A 20,178-nucleotide genomic window follows, 5' to 3' on the forward strand; every position below is an offset into this window, starting at 1 on the left:
TACATATTAATATATTAACTCATAGGTGACCATTCCACAAGGAATCACATTTGGACCTCATACAGTGTACTGTACAGCACCCTTAGGAGCCCTATTCTATGGTGTCTAGGAGTCATTCCGGGAAGCTCAGATCTCCCAAGTAATCTGTGAGCTATCGACATTATACTTAATAAGTGTTTTCCAGTCTAAATTATCTAGAATGGAATCTGTCGTCTGCAACTAAGACCTCTGAAAAATTCAGGGAGTTTTAAAACCACTGCCTTTCAAGCTTTTCCCAGATTTGTTACAAGATAAAGAGTTTGAAACGACTTTTGTACTTTGCTAGAGCTGCCGTAACAAAGTACCAGAAACTGGGTGGCTTAAACAACAAAAATGTATTACCTCACAGTTCTCACAGCTAGACGTCCAAGGTCAAGGTGTTGGAAGGTCTGGTTCTCCCTGAGGGATATGAGAAAAAAATCTGTTCCATGCTTCTCTCCTCACTTCTGTCGGTTTGCTGATAATCTTTAGCATTCCTTTTCTTGTAGATGCTTCAGTGTGATCTCCACCTTCATGCTCACGTGGTGTTCTCTTGGTGTGCACGTGCATCTACATCTCTACATCCAAAATTTCTCCTTTTTATAAGGACACCAGTCATATCGGATTAGACCCACTCTCATGACCTCATTCTAAATTAATTACCTCTGTAAAGACCCTGTTTCCATATAAGGTCACATTCTGAAGTACTGGGGGTTAGGGCATCAAAATATCTTTGGGGGGCACAATTTCAGTTCATAAAATATTGTGTACAGTTTAACAAAAATTATAGCCATCAGTCTTTAGACCCTGGTGTTTGTACTAAAACTGTGAAGTAAATCTTTCATCCTTTTTTTTAGTTTTACCAAATATTGGGTAAAACTGAGCTTCACAGTATGAATGCTAAGTACCAAATTATAATAATGATAAATATGGCTTGATAGTGTCAGCTATAAAACAGCTTGAAATGACTAAGTTTACTTTACAATCCAAACATGCTAACACAGAAAGCGAAAGCTGAAATATTTTAATGGTTCTTGCATGCCTTAGAAACACATCAGTCCAGCAGAGGAGATGTAAATGATTATACAAAGCTACAGAAATTTCAATGCTGGACTTCCTAGCATATTTATTCATGGTTCCATTTTCCAGCAACATTAAGAATTGTTAACAAGTTCCATATTTCTTGCTACAGAGCAAATATATATCTTTTTACCACTGTGTGAAACATGCTAAATCAACCCATCACATGTCTGCTTAACTGAAATGCAAAGGAATACCTCATAACCACTTCAAATTCAAATTTAATCTCAATTATAGAATACCTATCAAAGGTAACCAGCAGAAGTCTTCATTTTAATTTGACTTTAGGATTTCTTCATGGAGAATAGGCAACATCTATATAAGGAGTATAGCAAAATCTAGATTCCTGAATAGACTTCAAGAGATAAAATTTCTCAAAAAGGGAGTGAGGTATGATGTAGAAACCAGAAAAATTTTCATTTTCAATACTGAGTTTATATCTAAATAAGCAATTTCAACAAAAGGTCAAGGTTAATAGTAGTGTCACATTTTTCTAAAACAAACTGGTCATTATTCAACCACAATTCAGAGGGCAAAAGTTTTTTAATTGACAGCAGTGGTCATGGAGTCATACTGATGCTCTCCCTAAACACACTCATGTGCACACACGCACACACGCGCGCACACACACACACACACACACACACACACACACTCATGCCTAGATTCCTGTGGTCAGAAGTTAGAGATATAACTAACTAACTTTGGCCAGTGGTCTTTAGCCATGAGTAGGACCATTACTCAAAGGCTCACAAGTGGTGCATTGCACATCTACAATACACAACCTATTGTATTGCTATACACCTAGACCCAGTAAATGAAATCTAGAGTTAAGCAATGTACAAACTGCACATCTGTATGTCATGGTCCTGATCATGAAAGGCAGGAAATGTGTTCGCCATTGTTTACCACCACATCTTCATCACCTAACAGGCTGCTTTGTATACAATACTGATTATGAATGCATGAATAAATATAAATAAGCTAAATAAGACATATGACTCAGTAGTTTAAAATTAATCTAATCTGGATTTCTCTTAGTTTGGTAGTCTTTATATTTCTGAATGTTTCTTTAAACATCATTAAATTCTTTTCTATTTTGGTTTATCACAGGATATTGAGTATAGTTCCCTGTGCTATACATTAGGACGTTGTTGTTTATCCATTCTAAATGTAATAGTTTGCATCTACCAATCCCACCCTTATTGCTTTTATTTAAAAAAAAATTTTTTAACATCTTTATTGGAGTATAATTGCTTTACACTGTTGTGTTAGTTTCTGCTGTATAATAAAGTGAATCAGCTATACATTAAATAAGATAGTACATGAAAAGGTTTCACCCTAAATAAATGTTTTGTTAACATCAATATACTCAACACATTCTCTTTAAGAAATGACAATCTGACACACTAAAACAAGAACAATATCCTATTTTTATTCAGCACAGATTACTTGGAACATTCTACTTATGGAATTCCATGGAGGTAATATGAAAAAAAAGGATCAACTTCTACCATTTTCTACATGAAAATGAAACACAGAAAAGGAAAGTTAGCACAAAATAAAACAAATATGCATACTAATGAAGGTTAAGATGATAGTCCAAAGACTTCTATTGCCAGCTCTTTCTTTTGTCTTCTAAAAGTCAGGATCAACATTAGAAGATTCATTCCAAAAATCACAATATAGATTACACCAATAATTTGTAATCATCATGTTTGCTTCCTCCTGCCACTCACTATAAAGTTGCCACGGTAGCAAATTTTCCTTGACAAAAACAGAAGTCACTTTAGAATTATATGAATGAGTCCTTACCCTCTACCTGCAAAGAGATGCAGCCTTTGCCAACCAGAAGAAAGAGGTCAAAATATTGGAGAATTATCTCTGAATGGCTGCCAGCATCTCCCTTAGATCTCTATGCTTTCTTCAAATATCTGGACTTCTAGCAACTAAAAAACATACTCAAAATGTGTAGAGTAGTTTCAATAGGAGCTGATTGAGTTGAAAGCTAACATAGTTTTCCTAAAACTGTGGAGATAAGTATTTAATCCAAAACCTAGCCTGAAATTTTTTGGCCAAATGCCCAAACTCTAAGCAATGTTTGAGTCCCTGGCCCTGTGACAATGTGTTCTCTTGCATAAAACTGCTGAAAATCAAAGCTAAAAGCCTTCAACAGAAATATAAATATAGAATGTGATTAAGAGGTGCTCTGCCTCAATACACCCCATCGTTAGAAACAATAACTGCTGAATACCAGTATTCCTGTTAATTGTGTCAAAATTGACCAGTGACCAGCGCTAGACCTGGGAGAATGCATTTTTTTCCTAGACAATGAAGAACTAGAATAAACTTATTTTAATAATATGTTACAATTAATTTTATACTTAGTAGGTCAAGTATTTTTTTAATTTCACTAATGATAATGGGACCTTTTCAGAGCAATTCTGAATAGGTATTGCTATCAATTTCCTCAAAAAAACAAAAAAGAAATTTGGTACTATGAATTGATAATGTAGAGAAGTGGGAATATATAGATAGATACATGTTTTGAGGCTATTAAGTTAGTAAGTGACACTAACTGACATATATTGAGCAATTAATTTTTACCTGTCTGATAGTCTTCTAAGTGTTTTATATGGATTACTTCATTTAATCCTCATAAAAAACCTACAAGATGAGTATTATTGTTTCCCTCACTCTTCCTTCAGGAGGGAGATTAAATTATTTTTCCAAGCTCTCAAAGCTAGAGCTAGAATTTTTCAAGGAATCTGACTAAAAAGTAGAAAATCATTCATAGTGTTCAAGCTTTTTGCTTGTTGGGAGTGGGGACCAAGAGATTCTGGTATTGTCTCTTTCTAAGCACAGTATTCTTCTCCCTAGTCTCCTTGTATCAGAAATTAAACATGTCAAATTATACAAAATGAAAGGAAATGGCAATATACTGTGGATTCCATCTATGCTCAAGGGTTTTGTTATTATAACTGGTGCAAGAAATGGAACTAGCATAATTGAATGGTGAAATCACCATTCTGGTGGGCTGGAAATCAACACTACGTATATATTTTTATTCTTTTGTTGTATTTAACTCATATTCCCCCATGTAAGTAGAATTTAATAAGAGAATGATTAAAATATGGTAGAAATTATATTCCACGTTTACACTGCAACTGCTGAACAAGCATTGAACTAAGTTTAACTGGTGAATGAAGCTATGTGCTGTTATTACCAGCAAAGTTGATTTGTTTTAATGAACTACCTTGACACAAGGTTAATAAGTAAAATTGATATTGTAATATGGATCATGAAACAGCAATACCTCTTAAGTGTATTTCAAGATACCTTTTAAAAACTAGGAGATAACAAAATAGTTCACTGGATCCTCACATTTGCAAACACCTACCAGTACAGCCAGATACTTCCTGAACTTATGTTACACCACAGTAGGCCCTGACCATGTCTGGAGGCAGCAGTCACTACACATTCTAAGATGTTCTGAAAGGCAAGTGGTTGCAGGTAGGCTGCAGCTCAGAGCATTTGCCTGACATCTTTCATACATTAAAAAAAAAAGGTTAGTTAAATTTTGATGCCTTGTACCTTCTACTCTACCAGTCATTTAAGTATAAATAAATAAATAATTGTGTGTGTGTCTCTGTGTGCATTTTTACCATCCTAACAACTTCATTTATAACATTATTTGAAGCTGTCCCGTGTTTTAGTTAACATTTCAGTTATTTTCATTCTTTATAGGTGCCTGTGCAACAGCCTCTCATGCCATTACTCTGTCTCTTGTTAATATACCAAATAACCCCTCTATAACATAATTCAATATTACATAGAGCTTACTGTGATCACCTTAAGCGCAAGGTCTCTGTCATTCACATTGGCATGTCTTGTCCCAAGCTATAGCCTGGTAATTGCTCAATAGGTGCAATTTAAATTGAAGTGAAACTAAATCTCAACTCAATAACTACGTTGGTACAACCAGCAAGATCGCTGGTTCATTTGTTAATTTATACTTTCATTCAAAAAAGAAATATTTACTGAGTTCTTAATGTGACAGTAGCCACTGCACTGGGGGATGAAAAGACAAAAGTGAGACACGGTGCCAACTCTCAAGGAGAAAGTAGGCCAGTGTGGAAGGTCAATATGAAAAGAGATAATTATATGATCCAGCAATCCCACTTCTGGATATATATCCAAAGGAAATAAAAACAGGATGTCTAAAAGATATCTGTACTCCCATGTTTATTGCAGCATTATCCACAATAGCCAAGATATGGAAACAACCCAAGTGTCTGTCAGTGAACGAATGACTAAAGATGTGGTGTATATATACAATGGACTAATAGTCAGCCATAATAAAGAAGGAAGAAGATGGATGGGCCATGGGGCAGTATGCTGGTGAAAAAAAAGTCAGACACAGAAAGACAAATGCTGTATGATATCACTTATAAGTGGAATCTTAAAAAAAGCCGAACTCATAGAAACAGAGTAAAATGTTAGTTACCAGGGGGCTGAGGGGGGTGGAGGAAATGAGATGTTGGTCAAAGGGTACAAACTTCCAGTTATCAGATAAATCAGTTCTGGGGATCTAACTCACCGCATTGTGATTATAGCCAAAAATACTGTACTATATACTTGAAAGTTGCTAAGAGAATAGATCTTAAATGTTCCCACCATAAAAAAAGAACTAGTAATTATGTGAGGAGATGGAAGTGTTAGCTAACACTATAGTGGTAATCAAATTGCAATATACCCGTGTATCAAATCAACATGTTAACTTACAAAATGTTATATATCAATTATATCTGAATAAAGCTAGGAAAAAAATAGGATACAACAAGAAAAAAGAGAGAGATAGTTACATGCTTAGGAAATGCAATGAAGGCCCTATACGTAGTGTACTAGGAAGAGACAGGGAAGTGTGGAAGCTAAATGCATAAGGATTCTAGAGCAAGAGGTCACTCAGTTACGACATGACTATGGTACCGGGGGTACACTAAAAAACCAATGAGTTAAGAAAGAAACTTGTAAACAGTATAAAATACTCATATATTTTGCTTTTGAAAGTGCAAAATACAACTAACCTTACAGGATAATTAGGTTTCATGCTTCCTCGCAGAAACGAATGATGAGAAGTATACAGATGCTAGGCACAGGACACCTTAGATTCAAGTCAGCAGCTGGAGCTTCACCATTACCCTTAGAACTTATAGTTAACTTACCTATGGGAGTGACTTTGAAAACCTGTGAATAAAGTTATTCTCATCTTTAGGTAAGTCTTTGCAAAACCTTTTAGAATCATCTCCATTAGAGAAGCTGCCAGCTTGTCTTGCAGGATTGTGGCTGCTAAGTGCTGACAATACCCTGAAGTTAATTCAAAAGAGGCTTTAAAAACGATAACTGTAATGAAACATAGATTGAAGGGTTACCTGAAACACTACTTTCCAATTACTTCAAATGTATAGATATACTTCCACAATACTTTAAGCCTTCAAAAACACCAAAAGCCAATAATTCCAATACCCAGGAGATATTTGATACTTTTTTGGACCTAATTATAGCAAGTATATAATTTAAAGGCATTAACCAATAGTTAGGGCCAATAAACTTTACGTAATTAACAAAATTGATTTCAACCAAAATACCTTCTTCATTTTGTCACCTTCTAAGAACATACATAAAACGTGTTATATTACACAAGGTAAAATGAATTTTCTGCAGAAGACTACCTTAACACTGTTTAAAATTGGTCAGTCTATCAAACCTACAGATACTACTTGTTCCCCCAAAAGACTGGTAAACTGAGTCAAATGGTTTATTTTCTTTAATTTTAAAAATATCCATTAATGTGGTAGCCTTAATCGTTAAAAGTTAACCCTTTCATCAAGTAAAGACATAAAACATATACAATTGACTCTTGAACAATGCAGGGACTAGGGGGTGCCCACCCCTGCTCAGTAGAAAATCTGCTTATAACTTTATAGTTGGTCCTTGTATTGGAGGTTCTGCATCCTCAGATTCAACCAACCTCAATACATATCATTCGAACAAAAATCTGCTTACAGATAGACCCTCGCAGTTGTTCAAGGGTCAACTGCATTTACTGTATTCTTAAGGAAATTTAAAATAGATTAAGAAAAATTAGGTTCATTCATATACAGCTCACACTACCCATTTTTGCTTAAAGAGCTAAGTTCTAGGTACTCAGTAGACATTGAAATATATTTACAAAATTGATTGCATGAAACAGGGCTTACTTTTAAATGTTCAAGAGTAAGGGCTTCGCAGTAAGGCAGAGCTATTCTAGTTCCAGCTCAGCCGCATACCAGCTCTATGAACTAAGGATGTTAACTTAACCTCTCCAAATCATAGTTTTCTAACTGAAGTATTAGGGAACTAATGCCAAGCTAATGGAATGTTAAAAAAGTAAAAGTAATGGCTATAAAACATTTATCACAAATCTAGGTACATAGTAAATGTTCTTTTTATTACACATACTGTACTTTGAAAAAATCAACTATTTTCTAAGCTTACAGGGAAAATATTCAACACCAATATTTATTTATAATACTGTCTGTGGCAAAGGACATGTATTATGCTTTTATCTAAGATGTCAATGAAAAAATTCAATGTCTTGTGGGAAACGTCACTAAATGTATAACTGCATTAAATGTATAAAGCAAAACAAAGTAAAGATGGCATATAAACCATCTACATAGTGTCACCATAACTTTCAAAAAGTATGTCTGTCATCTTCACAGGCTTAGAACAAAGACTGGAAGGAAATGAGTCAAGATTTTACTAGCAGTTCCTGGTGGCAATTTTTTAAAATTTTACTTCTCTTTTATAAAATTCCTACAACTGCACATATTACTTCCATTATCCAAGAAGGGCTGCATTTGAATAAGCTGACAATCATTTTCACATTTTAAACTAATTGACCCAATAACTTATAACAATAGAATAGATAATAATTGTTGCTAATTTCATACATATTATTTCTCTTTTTCCAAAGAGATTTTTTTTCTTTTTAACTAAGGCACACAAACACACTCATTGTGAGTTCTACTCTAAGCTACAAAAGAGAAAGAACTTGCCAAATGAGGCTTGGAGTGCCATTGTCTTTTTCCTTTATTATATGCTTAAGGATTGACCCACATAAAGCTGTAGAAAGGGTGGCAGAGAAAACTAAAGCCATAACATAATTTTAAAAGATCAAATTTAGAGATAGTACCATGCCAGACATAAAAGTTTAATGCCCTTAAACAGTAACCAATGCCATGGCATGGCTTCCAAACATTTTGCACTCCAAGGTTTTTGTCATTTTCTGTCTGCTTTATTACTACAAATATTGTATTTGCATGAAATAAGAATCTTGGTGTTTTACAAAGTTATCTGTTCCCTGTCGATTCAAAAGTCATTCAGCCATGTGGTCGCAGAAGAAATTTTTCCATGATAATTATAAAAATGACTAGTAAGTCTCCAAGAAGAAAAGAACCAACTTTAAAAAAAAATAAGAAGGAACAAAGTTATTTTCCATAAAACAGTGTTTGTTGATAAAAGTAGAAGTATTCTTGGACTAGAAAATAATATATAATTTTAAAGGTATGCATCTAAATAGAATGACTTTTTAAAGACGTTTCTTAGAAAGCTTTTAATGCAACAGGCCTGCTAACATAGGATTGAATAGCTGTTTGAATATTTTCAACTCAGCTAGCTTTCTTCAACCAAACACAGTGAAATAAATCAGAATGTATTTGAAAGAGTGTATATAAAAATCCATTAAGACAGATTAGGATTCACAGTCCAGTTCAGTAATAGCATTAGGTCCTATATCGGGCATTCTCATACATCACAACAAAAAAGACTGTACCAAATTTAAGGAATATCAAATGCACCTAGAGGAATGTATACTTTCACACCACGTATTATTCAACCAACACAGAATGCAAAACTCAAAGCACTATAAGAGAAGAGCAGTGAATCAGTACTACCTTTCTGTAAACACACTGTTTATGAGAAATAAAGGATATATATAATGCTCATTTTAATTATGGGTAGCCTACATATCACATTCCAAGCAGATAGCTACTGTCTATGTAATACAATGCCAACACAAAATGCCTTTTTTCGTCTCTGAGATATTGCTAAAAAGAGCCACAATTACACTTAACAGACACCCCCCAAAAAAACAGAAAACACAATAAATCAGTTTTCCTTCAAGAAAGGACAATCCATCTTTAGTACTAGTAGAGTAATATGGAATTTAATAGTACTAGTATATGTTGCAGAGTCTAAAATCTTGATAAAACTATGAGTTATGACTGATAATAGATCAAAGTGTCCATGTAGCCAAATGAAGCTGATATTAAATCTTTAATAGCCTGTATATAACCTTGAGTATTAGAACCCAGTGATGTGGATACAAGTACTTAAGGAGATATGAATCTAGCTCAGAGTCTGTGAGAAAATACTGCCAAAGTTTCAACTCCTAATGCAGAGTATTAAAACACTTCTTGGCCCTGAATCAGAAAAAGGTTCTGTTGGAGTTGATCCAAAAGAACTAACTGGAGTGTGATTGGCAAACCTAGGTGACTCGAACTTGGCCTGAAAAATCCAAGTTCCAGGGAAGAATATGGTTATAAAATTGGTTGTTTCAAACTTCTGAAAGTTTATTATGCTATCATTTAATTGCAAAATAATTTTCTAATTAACTTTACAAGTAAATCAACTATACTTACTAAAAACAAAATTTAAATTTAATACTGACAAGAAAAAGTCTTTACTATAATTGTAACAGCTAACATTTTTTAAGCTTTTATTATAGGTCAAGCACTGGTCCAAGCACTTTACATGTATTCTCAAATTCAATAAAATTCGTACTATAATAATCTCCATTGCACAGGTGAGGAAACTAAAATAATTTAGTCAAGATCACCCATTTGGCAAATAGCAGTGTCTGGGATTACTGAACCATTTGCCACTCTCCTCCCATCTCTACAGAAACTCAGGGGGAAGTTGGGTGCAAGGGCGGGGGGAGTGAAGAGCTGAAATTGATGTTCAAGTGTATAAACCAATTCTACACTTCTCAGAGCAGCTTTAAACTACTAAGTGCACCTTTAAAAGGTGTTAAAATGACTGATACATGTTATACATTAAAAAAAAATGTTTTGAAAGAATTGTGTCAAAGGAGAAATAAAAGATAATAAGGCCCTCTGCATCTGAAACGGTGGACAAACAAGTTCATCTAATGATTTTGTTTTTATGAATAACACTGGTAGTCTTTTAAAAATAGAGATTGCTAAACAAGATAACTACACTGAATAGTTAACATTATTACCGTCACTAAATAGAATGGAAATACAGTGAATTTTCATTCACCAATTTAAATGGAATCCCATACAAAATAATTTGTGAAAATGTGCTGCAAGCTATACAAAACATAAAATAAATGTATATATAACAGTGTTCGAGATAAATTTTATATGACAAATAAAAAGCGGCAACCACATTTGGTTGGTCAACTGGAATACCACTTCAAAAGAACCATATTTAATCTGGAATTGTGTATTTTCCCCCGCAGGATAATCAATGAAAAAGGCTTTAAGTTGCTTCCTTAGATTTCTGGGACTTTTATCAATGAATCTCAGAACTCATTTGTTATGTGAATACTCTGCAAGTCATTATTCATAATATAAATATTTTATTTTCTTTCACTTCCTCTAGCTCCAGAAGTGAAATATCCTGAATTCTAAGCATCTCTCAAATCATCTTATGACTTAAATTGGCTGAGTTTCCAACTTCAGTACACTATTTTATGAGCATTTTTCATAATTTAAAGACAACCTGTATTATTTGTTCATAATCAAAGTAATGGGCATTTTCAAGTCCGCAAGTTTCTAGGGGGAAAAGAAAGACCAAAACTGCAAAAGAATCCAAAATTCAAGAACCTTAACTGCAGAACACTTATGCTTACACCTTCTCTAACAAAAATCACTAACCACTAAAAATCACTAAAAGAAGCCAAAAGTTCATTTCCTCTCATCTTCTGAAATGCTTGGAAATATATCTATTATATAAATGACATAAATGTTTAAGGTCTGAAGTGTCAATAAAGGTCCCTTCCTTTGGGTGGCTTTTCTGACTATTGTGATCTTTTTACTGTGTAACAAATAATACTTTCATATAATTAAGAATAAAAAATCTTATTAGATTTTTTTATTGAAATATAATTGATTTACATTATTGTGTTAGTTTCAGGTGCACAGAAAAGTGATTCAGTTATATATATATTTTTTCAGATTATTTTCCATTACAGGTTATTACAAGATATTGAATATAGTTGCCTGTGCTGTACAGTAAATCCTTGTCGCTTATCTACTTTATGTATAGTTATTTGTATCTGTTAATCCCAAACTCCTAATTTATTCCTCCCCCCTTTCCCCTTTGGTAACCATAACCTTTTTTTTCTATGTCTGTGAGTCTGTTTCTGTTTTGTATATAGATTCATTTGTATTATTTTTTAGATTCCACATACAAGTGATATAATATTTGTCTTTCTCTAAGAAAATTAGATTTTTATCTACCACTTCAATGGACACTTTCTTTGCTTCTCTGTTGAAATGGTTTTCTTAGGAAAACCAGCACTATTAAACAAGACAATCTAACACTAAGTGTGCTGTGTTTTGTCACCCTTACCTCCAAGGTTACTAGAATACACAAACAATGAGCAACTTCCAATCAATCTCACGCCTGTGCAAAGAGAGGTCCTTTCCACTTCCCTAGTCAAAATAAAGTGCAAAAAATTGCCTGGATCCCAAACAGTTAGTGAATTAATAAATAAATGCAATTAAAGCTGGGCTTATACATAGGCTGTCAGTGCTACTCTCCCTAACACTACAGGCAAGTTTTCAATCTTCTTGTGTCTTGAGAAAGAAAAAACATTTGCCAAATGATGTTCCTGCTCCCATCCCAGATGGCTTTCCATTTGTCCACATAGCTCTCTAGTTGCGGCCCTCCTCACTTTATAAACGTCACTGCGAATTGTCCCGGCCCCGGTTCCCCATCCCCCAAGCCTCAGTGCTAGTCGGTGGAGTTCTTGAACTTGACCCACAGAACCCGCCCCCCCACCGCCCCCGCCAAAGTGCACTACAAAAGGCATTGCGCCAGATGCTTTCCAATCCACTCCCTCGTTCTCTCAGTTCAGAAAATCACTACGTTTATTCCCCCTGGGAAAGTGGATTCAATCCCTCATTCGCACTGGAGGCGCCCAGAAAGGAAACACAATCACACACACGCGCGCGCGCACACACACAGGCGCATACACACCACTTCCCTTCCTCATGTCCAACTCTGACAGCACTCAGACCACCAAAGCCCGTTCCCTCCACCCTTCTCTGTTCAAAACCCCTAACAGTTACAGAAGACAACTGGCGCGAGAGAAATCTGAGGTTTTTATGGGTCAATGGAAACCTCTTTCCCCCCGGGCCCTTGAGGGGCTTTGGAGGCACAATCGCCACTTCTCTTGTTGCCCCTTTCCGCAACCACCCATAACTGAATGCTCCAGCGCCGACCCGCACCAACCGGAGGTAAACCCGGCGTGCGCCGCGGTACCTTGATGCCAACCCGCCCTCTGGAGGGACACCACTGGGACCCACATAAGTTGACCCCGTGAGTCCCACGGAGACAGAGGGAAGAAAGGGGACCTACGCGCCCAGCCTTGTGCCCCTGTCTTTTCCCGGACCTCAGTAGTAGAAGGGTGTCCAGAGGCTCCAAGAGCTGGGCGGGGCGAGAGGGCAAGATCAATAAAGTTAAGAAAGAGGACTGCTTGGGAATTGCGTGCTCCTGAGTTGCTGAAGAGAGGAGCCAAAAGGGAGATCGCAAGGCACGAAACCGTAAATCGTGTCTGCCGCGATAGGGGAGGCACACAACGACACCAGACGCGCTGGAACCCGCCGCGGGTCGGCGAGGGGGCGGGAGAACTGGGAAATTCGAAGACCACGAACTTACGGAAGAAGATGTACTCCGTGTAGCTGCTCCAGATCTTGTCTTCGCGGTACTGGTTGACGAAGGCGGCGGTGCCCGAGGAGTTACACGCCACCATGTGGAAGCCGGCCTCAGACAGGCGATCGAACGCCTGCTCCAAGTAGGTGAACTTGAGGTAGAAGCGGGACGTGTACTTCTCGGGCGGCCGGTCAGGGTCGCGGCTCTCGTTGAGCGTGTCTCCGAACACCTCCTTGGCCAGCGCGATGCGTCCGCACACCATGATGCGCGCCACGCGCCGGAACTTGGCGTCAGCCTGGTTGTCACGCACCGTGGTGTAGGAGCCTCTGTAGCCGAGCGTGAGGAAGCCGGAGCGCTTGTCCGGTGCGCCGCCACCTCCGTGCGCTCCGGGACCCGAGGGCGCTGCGGCCGCCGCCCCGCGCAGCAGCGCCTCGCTGCTGCCCTGCGAGACGTTGTCCTCCAGGTCGCTCTGGCAGCCCTCGTCATTGAGCGAGTTCTGCTTGATGACCTTGGGCGACAGCAGCTTGACCAGGTCGGTGAGCTGGAAGTACTCGGCCTCGCGCAGGAGCCGCTCCTTCTCGGGGAAGTGCTCCGGCAGCGCGAGCTGCTTGTCCCGCAGATAATCCAGCACGTATCTGAAGAGGAAGCCGTCCCGGTCGATGAAGAAGCGCGCCCGGCTGTCCCTGGGCAGCTCGCCCCGGCGTCGGGCGCCGCCCCGGGGGCTAGAGGGCGAGAACATACTGGCCAGAGTGCTATCCGGGACGCTGAGCAGCGTCGAGTGCTTGGTCACATAGACCTGGCCCCCTACGTTCAGCTCCACCACCTCGGGGAAGGGCGAGGGCGCGCAGGGCCCCGGGGCGGCGGCTGCCGACGCGCCGGGCGAGCTAGACGAGGAGACCATCTCGCTAATGGGCAGGATGGTGCCGCCGCCGCTGCCCGTGTCCTTCAAAGCCATGGTCCCCTCCCGCCGCTGGCCAAGTGACCCTGGAAAGCAGCACTTTCTCCTTCCCGAAACCCGCGCCTTGCACCCCCAGTGGCGTGCCCCTGATGCGCCCTCGGGCCGAGCGGCACGTTTCTCCGGCCGAGGAGGCCCGCTTCAGGGCTCGGGGCAGCGGCGGCGGCGCCCGGGCTCCATCGGGGGAGCGATGTGCAGGAGAGGAGCTCTGCGGACGCCGCGGCGGCGGCGGCGGCGGCGGCACGAGGAGGAGCGGCTGCTCCTTTGGGGGCGACGGCGGGGAAGTGTGAGAGACTTGCGAGAGGCTCTTAAGCTGCCGCTCGGCTCTCCGCGGGGAGGGCGGGAGGAGGGGCGGGAGCAAAGAAAACTCGCCGCCCCAGCAGCTTGCGAGCGCGCCGCGAGCCCCGAGCGCGGACTGTGGCGCAAACTACTCCTCGTAGCCGGGGAGGCGGCGCTGACGTCAAGCCCGGGACTGGGACCCGAGCCACAGCTGTCATTTAAAGAGATAGGTGCCAGCCTCCGGCTGCGGGGCTCCGACGCTAGGGGGAAGGACCGAGGGCCGAGCCTGGAGGTGATGCTACTTGACAGCGAGCGTGGAGATGGGAAGAAGAGGGCAGGGAACCGAAAACAAACGGGAAAAAGGACAGCATCTCTCCTTCATCCATTTCATTCCCCCCTTCCGTCCGTCCGTCCGTCCCTTCCTTCCTCCCTTGCCCTTGTTCGCCCAGTAAAACTATCTTTTTTTTTTTTTTTAATCTTGCATTAAGGTGGGAAGTGGGGTAGCGGGTTGGGTTATAACAGAAATGCTAGGGTGCCAATCTGAAATTACTACAAATGTTGGCGTGAGGACTTTGATTGCCAAAAAAACTACATGGGGGGTGAATCTCTTGTAGTGGTTTTAGCATAGTTTTTGAAGTGAAGGGCGAAATGCCGGAACCTCAATTACATTCAGCCGTCCTGATTGCATATTTAACTGCATGTGCTACAAATAGTTGAAAATTTTTAAAACTGAAATGTTTTTCGGTTCACAAAACTAATAAAAGATTGTGGTAACGTGACGGTTCTCTCCTTTCATCCCTTCAGTATTTGATTCATAGTAGATGCTTAATAGATATTTTTGGAGGAAGGGACAAAGCCAGGGAGGAAACTTACTCTATTTGCTCCTAGTTTCCGTTCCTGCTCTATCCTCTGATTAATCTCTTCATTTCCCTTTCAGCTTTCAGGGCAAGAGAAATGGCTTATGTTTTATTAGTAATCTAACCGTAAGAGTCAGGGCATAAATGAAAATTATATGAATTTAAGTTCACTTTAATTTCCATTTGTACACAGCACAGGTACAGGCTGTAAGATCAGCATTATTTGTGATAGTGAGGATAGAGATGCAAATGAGGAACTCCGTTCTTGTGGCTATTCATCCTGAGACATCCTTTTGTGTTCAGAAACATAAAGAATCATTGATTTATAAAGTACAAAGGTGAAAAGACTACACTGCTATACAAGTAGTTTGCTTCAAAAATTATCATAGTATTATAGATGAACCTTATCCATTAACAAAATAATGTACAGATTTTCACATCTTTTTAAAAATTCTAAATGCCTACTTAAGATTCCTTCACTCTGAATCAACCACACACACACATACACACACACACACACACACACACATACACACACACAAAAGTACTGGATTTGAGATAACAGTTGTAACCTCTAATTTTTATAAATAATTAATAAATTGTTATTTGGAGTATTAAAAACTATATTTAATTCATTGATCCTTATAAGCCACATCCCCAGAAAATGTTATATCAGTTTTGAAGTTAGATTACCTGAGACTGAAAATGCACTAATGAAAGAATACAATATATTTACCAAAGTTCTAAGACTTAAAACCTGGTGTACATTATGCATCTTCATGCAATCCTCATATTCAAACCTATTGCCTCCCCCCAAATTTATAAATTGATTAAGAAGTAGAATTGATTTTAGCCTTCTTCACTTAAAAGCTACCATCAGAAAACATCTGAAATGAAAAGTAATAGTTTCTGAAAAATGAATTAATAGAAGATTTATAATCTCTATAGATGAATAAATAATAAAGCCTTGAACCACTACTAATGAAGCCCGTTTATCATGAGGTAAGTGCCCCTAATGATAAGTATGTTATAGACCATAGAATCATAATGAAGTGGATGTATAATACATATGCATAAGTGTATATGAATATAAGGTCTCCAATGTTATCAGGTTGAAATCCGTTTTATTCTTTTTAATTATATAAAGTATGCTCATGAGACAAAATGGTCTAAAACGTGTACTCTAAATGAATCATCTTAGAAATTCTTAGTGAATTTCTGTGTGATGTATTGCTTTTTAAAATAATTCTTTCAACAATGATTGAATATTTTTCCTTAATCCCTTCCATCCCCATACTCCTCTTACTCTCACCTCCTCCCCCCACTATACCCTCCAAACTCCAAACTAAAATTGCAGGTCCAGAATGTCTTTACCTGTTGTTCTCTCAGCTAGGAATGCCTTTCCTTTTCCACCAGTCCCCTAATCCTTTCTCCTTGTTTACTGCTTCCCTGATGTTTCAGCTTAAATAGTACTTCCTCTGGAAATCTTTCAGATTTTTACCAGTCCAGGTGTTCCCACAGCACCCTATGCTTATACAAGGGCAGGGTTTTTCACACTAGTATGTCATTGTTTCCCATCAGATTGTAAGTATGGCATACAACCATATGCACTATTCTATCCCCAGCATCATGCCTAGCCCTTAAAAGATAGTCAATTTCTATTTCTTGAATCTTTACTGCATAGAAATGTGTTCACGTCACAAATGGATGACAAAGCATCAACTAACTGCTAGACACTGGGCTAAGCAATGATATTGCAGAGATGAATAAGACTCAGTCCTTCACAATTAAAATCAGGAAAAGTGAGAACAGAATCTGATTAAAACAAAATCAGATCTAAAGGAGAAGGGAAAGCAAGAAAGAGATAGACACTATTGGAGCAATCATTTTGGTGAACTGAAGAATTAACACCAAATACTATAATTAGAACCATCTTGTTCTAAGCCACAGACACCATTAATGTTCCCTAGGCCGATGTGATCACAAAGGTGGGTCCTTAAGCTCTTCTGTTGCTGTGCAAAGACAAGACATCAAACTTCTCTGCCTACAAACTACACTAGGTCACTTCACATTCCCAGAAGTTTTAAATAATACAGTCAAAACTGTGTCTCTAAAGGTACAGCAAACTAACCAAAAAGGATAAAGTCCAATTTGTAATAAATAATTTGTAATTTAAAATAACAAATTAAATATTTCTTCACTAGTCTAAGAGTTACTTAAAGGCAGGAACTATATCCTCTTTGACAGGGGAGGACGAGCACAGAAGGTAACAGTGAGATTTAAAGTCAGGTAGAACTGGCTTAAAAAAATCTACCTTTGTCTCTTCCTGGCTTTGTGATTTGAGCAAGTGACTTAACTGCTCTAAACCTTAGTGTCCTCATGGGTATAGCAGAAATAATAAAGACCAGAGACTTCTCTGGTCAAGAGACTTCTCTGGTCAAGATGGCCTTGACCATCTTCTGCGATCATGCGTCCAGTAACATGGCCATTCCAGTTTGATGGAGTTCATTGTATTTACTGTCTGTTTCACACCGCTGTTCTGAGGACTGAGAGCAGAGCCACACCCTAACTAGAAAGATCTGGGATTCCAAAGCAGATAACTGGTTACAGTAGCTCTACCTACCTTTCTTCCAATCGTCTCACCCCTAGGGTAACATGCAGTAGCACAGCCCCTCCATCATGAACTTTCCCACACTACCCCCAGCATGTCCTTCCCTGTCTGCAGCCATGGTTGTTCCTCTCTTGTTGCACTTTATCATCCTAGACATTGATATAATTCCATTGATTTAATTTACCTAGGTCCTGTTCTTTTCTTTCGTTTTTTTAACTTTATTCAGTCTTTTTACTGTGGTCTAATTATCCCTTTTAGCTTGTTTGTGAACAAGGCCAACTGCACTTCTAATTTTCAGGAACCCACCTGGTATCTGTTTATCTTGTTCAAGGCAGTCGAAAGTTTTGCACACACACACACCCAGAAAAAAAATCTTCAAGTATTTGTAATTCTAAGCAAAAAGCCTGAGATTCTTTCCTGTAGAGAAAGAGCCTGGCAGTTTTTAGAGCAGTGATGTCCTATAAAAATATGTGAACCACATTTCTAATTTTAAACGTTCTAATAACCACATTAAAAAAGTGAAAAATGAAATAGGTGAACTTATTCTAATAATATCATTTAGTTAGCCCAATGTATCCAAAATATTATCATTTCCAATGTAATCAATACAAAAATGTATTAATGACATAATTTATATTTTTTCCATCCTAGGTCTTCAAACTATGGCATGTATTTTACACTTACAGCACATCTCATTTTGAACTGTCCATATTTCATCTGCACAATAGCCACACGTGGCTAGTGGTTACTCTAATGTTCAGCACAGCTCTAGAGCATTTGCGACTAATATACTTGCTTGTTTTGAGGATTAGGTAAGATAACATGTCTTCTTAAAGATTTGATTACAGGACCTGTAATGAGATGAGTCTGTAATTCAACACTTGAGTAGAGTCATTAACACTTGGAATGGGGACCGTGAAGCAAAAGCCAAAAAAAAGAGGAAAATCTCTAAAAAAGAAGAAAGAAAATAATATATACTCTATCAGTGGAAGAATTTCGGTTTCCCTTTCACGCCCATCACACTCCCATAAAGGAAAAATATGGGCAAGTTTTGCTATACACGTCAATATTGTGAAAAGCAGGCCAACGCAAGGGCCGATGGCTTCTTGCAAGGTAAGAAGTGTAAGCATTGCTGCCAGAACAGGGTCAACATGGGTAGGTACAAAACAATATAAGATGAGAAGGACCATCTTCAAATTCAACAGTTGCTGGGGAAACTTAGAAAGCAGAGTATAAACACTAGCTCACCCCAAAAATCTCACCTATCGGTTTTGAGAATTTCAATGATGCTGTGAAACAAAAAAACTTTGCAAATGAAGTATTTAGGAAACTCAGGATATCAGTGTTTGATGCATTTGTTATATAGCATATTCCAGCAATTTAGATACCTTACTGTAAATTCATGAGAGTTCTAGGTCTATATTATAAATTATAGGAGCACCACTAAAGGTTAGGGTAACAGTTGGTAAAACTCTATTAAATTAATACCCAAAGATATTAATGAAATTTTGTATAGATCATGATTCAGTATATCTAAGCACTTAATATAATGCCTGTTAAATAAAAAGTGCTCAGTAGATATTTATGAATAAAATAATTTGTCAGCCATTTTCATATTAACTTACATCATGTAAAGGTCATGTTTTTGGATGTGGCTGTGTAATTTAATATATAGTATGTATGTGGGAATGTATGTGTTGGGAGTAGTTTAGCAACAGATGGCCTTGTATTTCATCTTGCCCAGTTGGCTGCCTGCTTGAAACACTGATTAGCTCCTCAAACCTTGGAGGGAAAAGGCAACATAGCCTTAGGACATTCTGGATAAAAATTTTAGGCTGGGCAGTGGGGATAATATCCTGATCCAGGATGGAATCTGAGCCTCTTCAGATAACATAAACCAGGAGCCTAAAACTGGTTATGCATATATATTATATGCGTAATATAAGTTTTATCAATTCTGTGCTGCAATTAAAAAAAAGCTTCACTGATTAGAAGAAGATTCTGAAACATATGACAGGGTAATGTTAACTTCTGATGTCAGATTTTCCCTTGGAAATGCCCCCAAATTACAAACTTTCCTTATTATTTTAACCAATGACTGGCTATTAACTGATGAGTTTGACTCCATTACTAAAAAAACTAATCATAACAGGAATTCAAGTATTTCCTACCCTTTTAAAGTTTTTGTCCTACCTCCTAGGTTTGTCAAGAGAATTATTTAAATAATGACTGTAAGGCACTTGATGCTCCTCAGAGGAAGTTACTGTTGAAGCAAAATAGTGTTATTGTAAATTCTTTACCTCTCCTGTGATGCTTTTCTCCAGTGGGGACACAGGCTGAGTTGCATTTGTGAACTTAATCCTTCATTCTAA

General features: G+C 38.4%; 1 protein-coding gene across 2 annotated transcripts in view; it reads right to left on the bottom strand.

The window, feature by feature from the left end:
- KCTD8 (potassium channel tetramerization domain containing 8) overlaps positions 1 to 14,394 on the bottom strand; it is a 252,532-nt gene extending 238,138 nt beyond the window's left edge. Inside the window, exons 1-2 of one of the 2 annotated variants that reach the window (XM_073805209.1) lie at positions 13,111 to 14,394; positions 379 to 438 (exon numbers count right to left, since the gene is read on the bottom strand). In XM_073805209.1, coding sequence (XP_073661310.1) covers positions 398 to 438; positions 13,111 to 14,059 — 990 coding nt within the window. In that variant the 5' untranslated portion in view covers positions 14,060 to 14,394 and the 3' untranslated portion in view covers positions 379 to 397. Of the gene's footprint in view, positions 1 to 378; positions 439 to 13,110 lie in introns of those variants that run through there. The other variant, XM_019928244.3, reaches the window with a different exon arrangement.
- Positions 14,395 to 20,178: the final 5,784 nt, after the last annotated feature.

Source organism: Tursiops truncatus, chromosome 5, assembly GCF_011762595.2.
Source record: "Tursiops truncatus isolate mTurTru1 chromosome 5, mTurTru1.mat.Y, whole genome shotgun sequence".
NCBI classification, from domain to species: Eukaryota; Metazoa; Chordata; class Mammalia; order Artiodactyla; family Delphinidae; genus Tursiops; species Tursiops truncatus.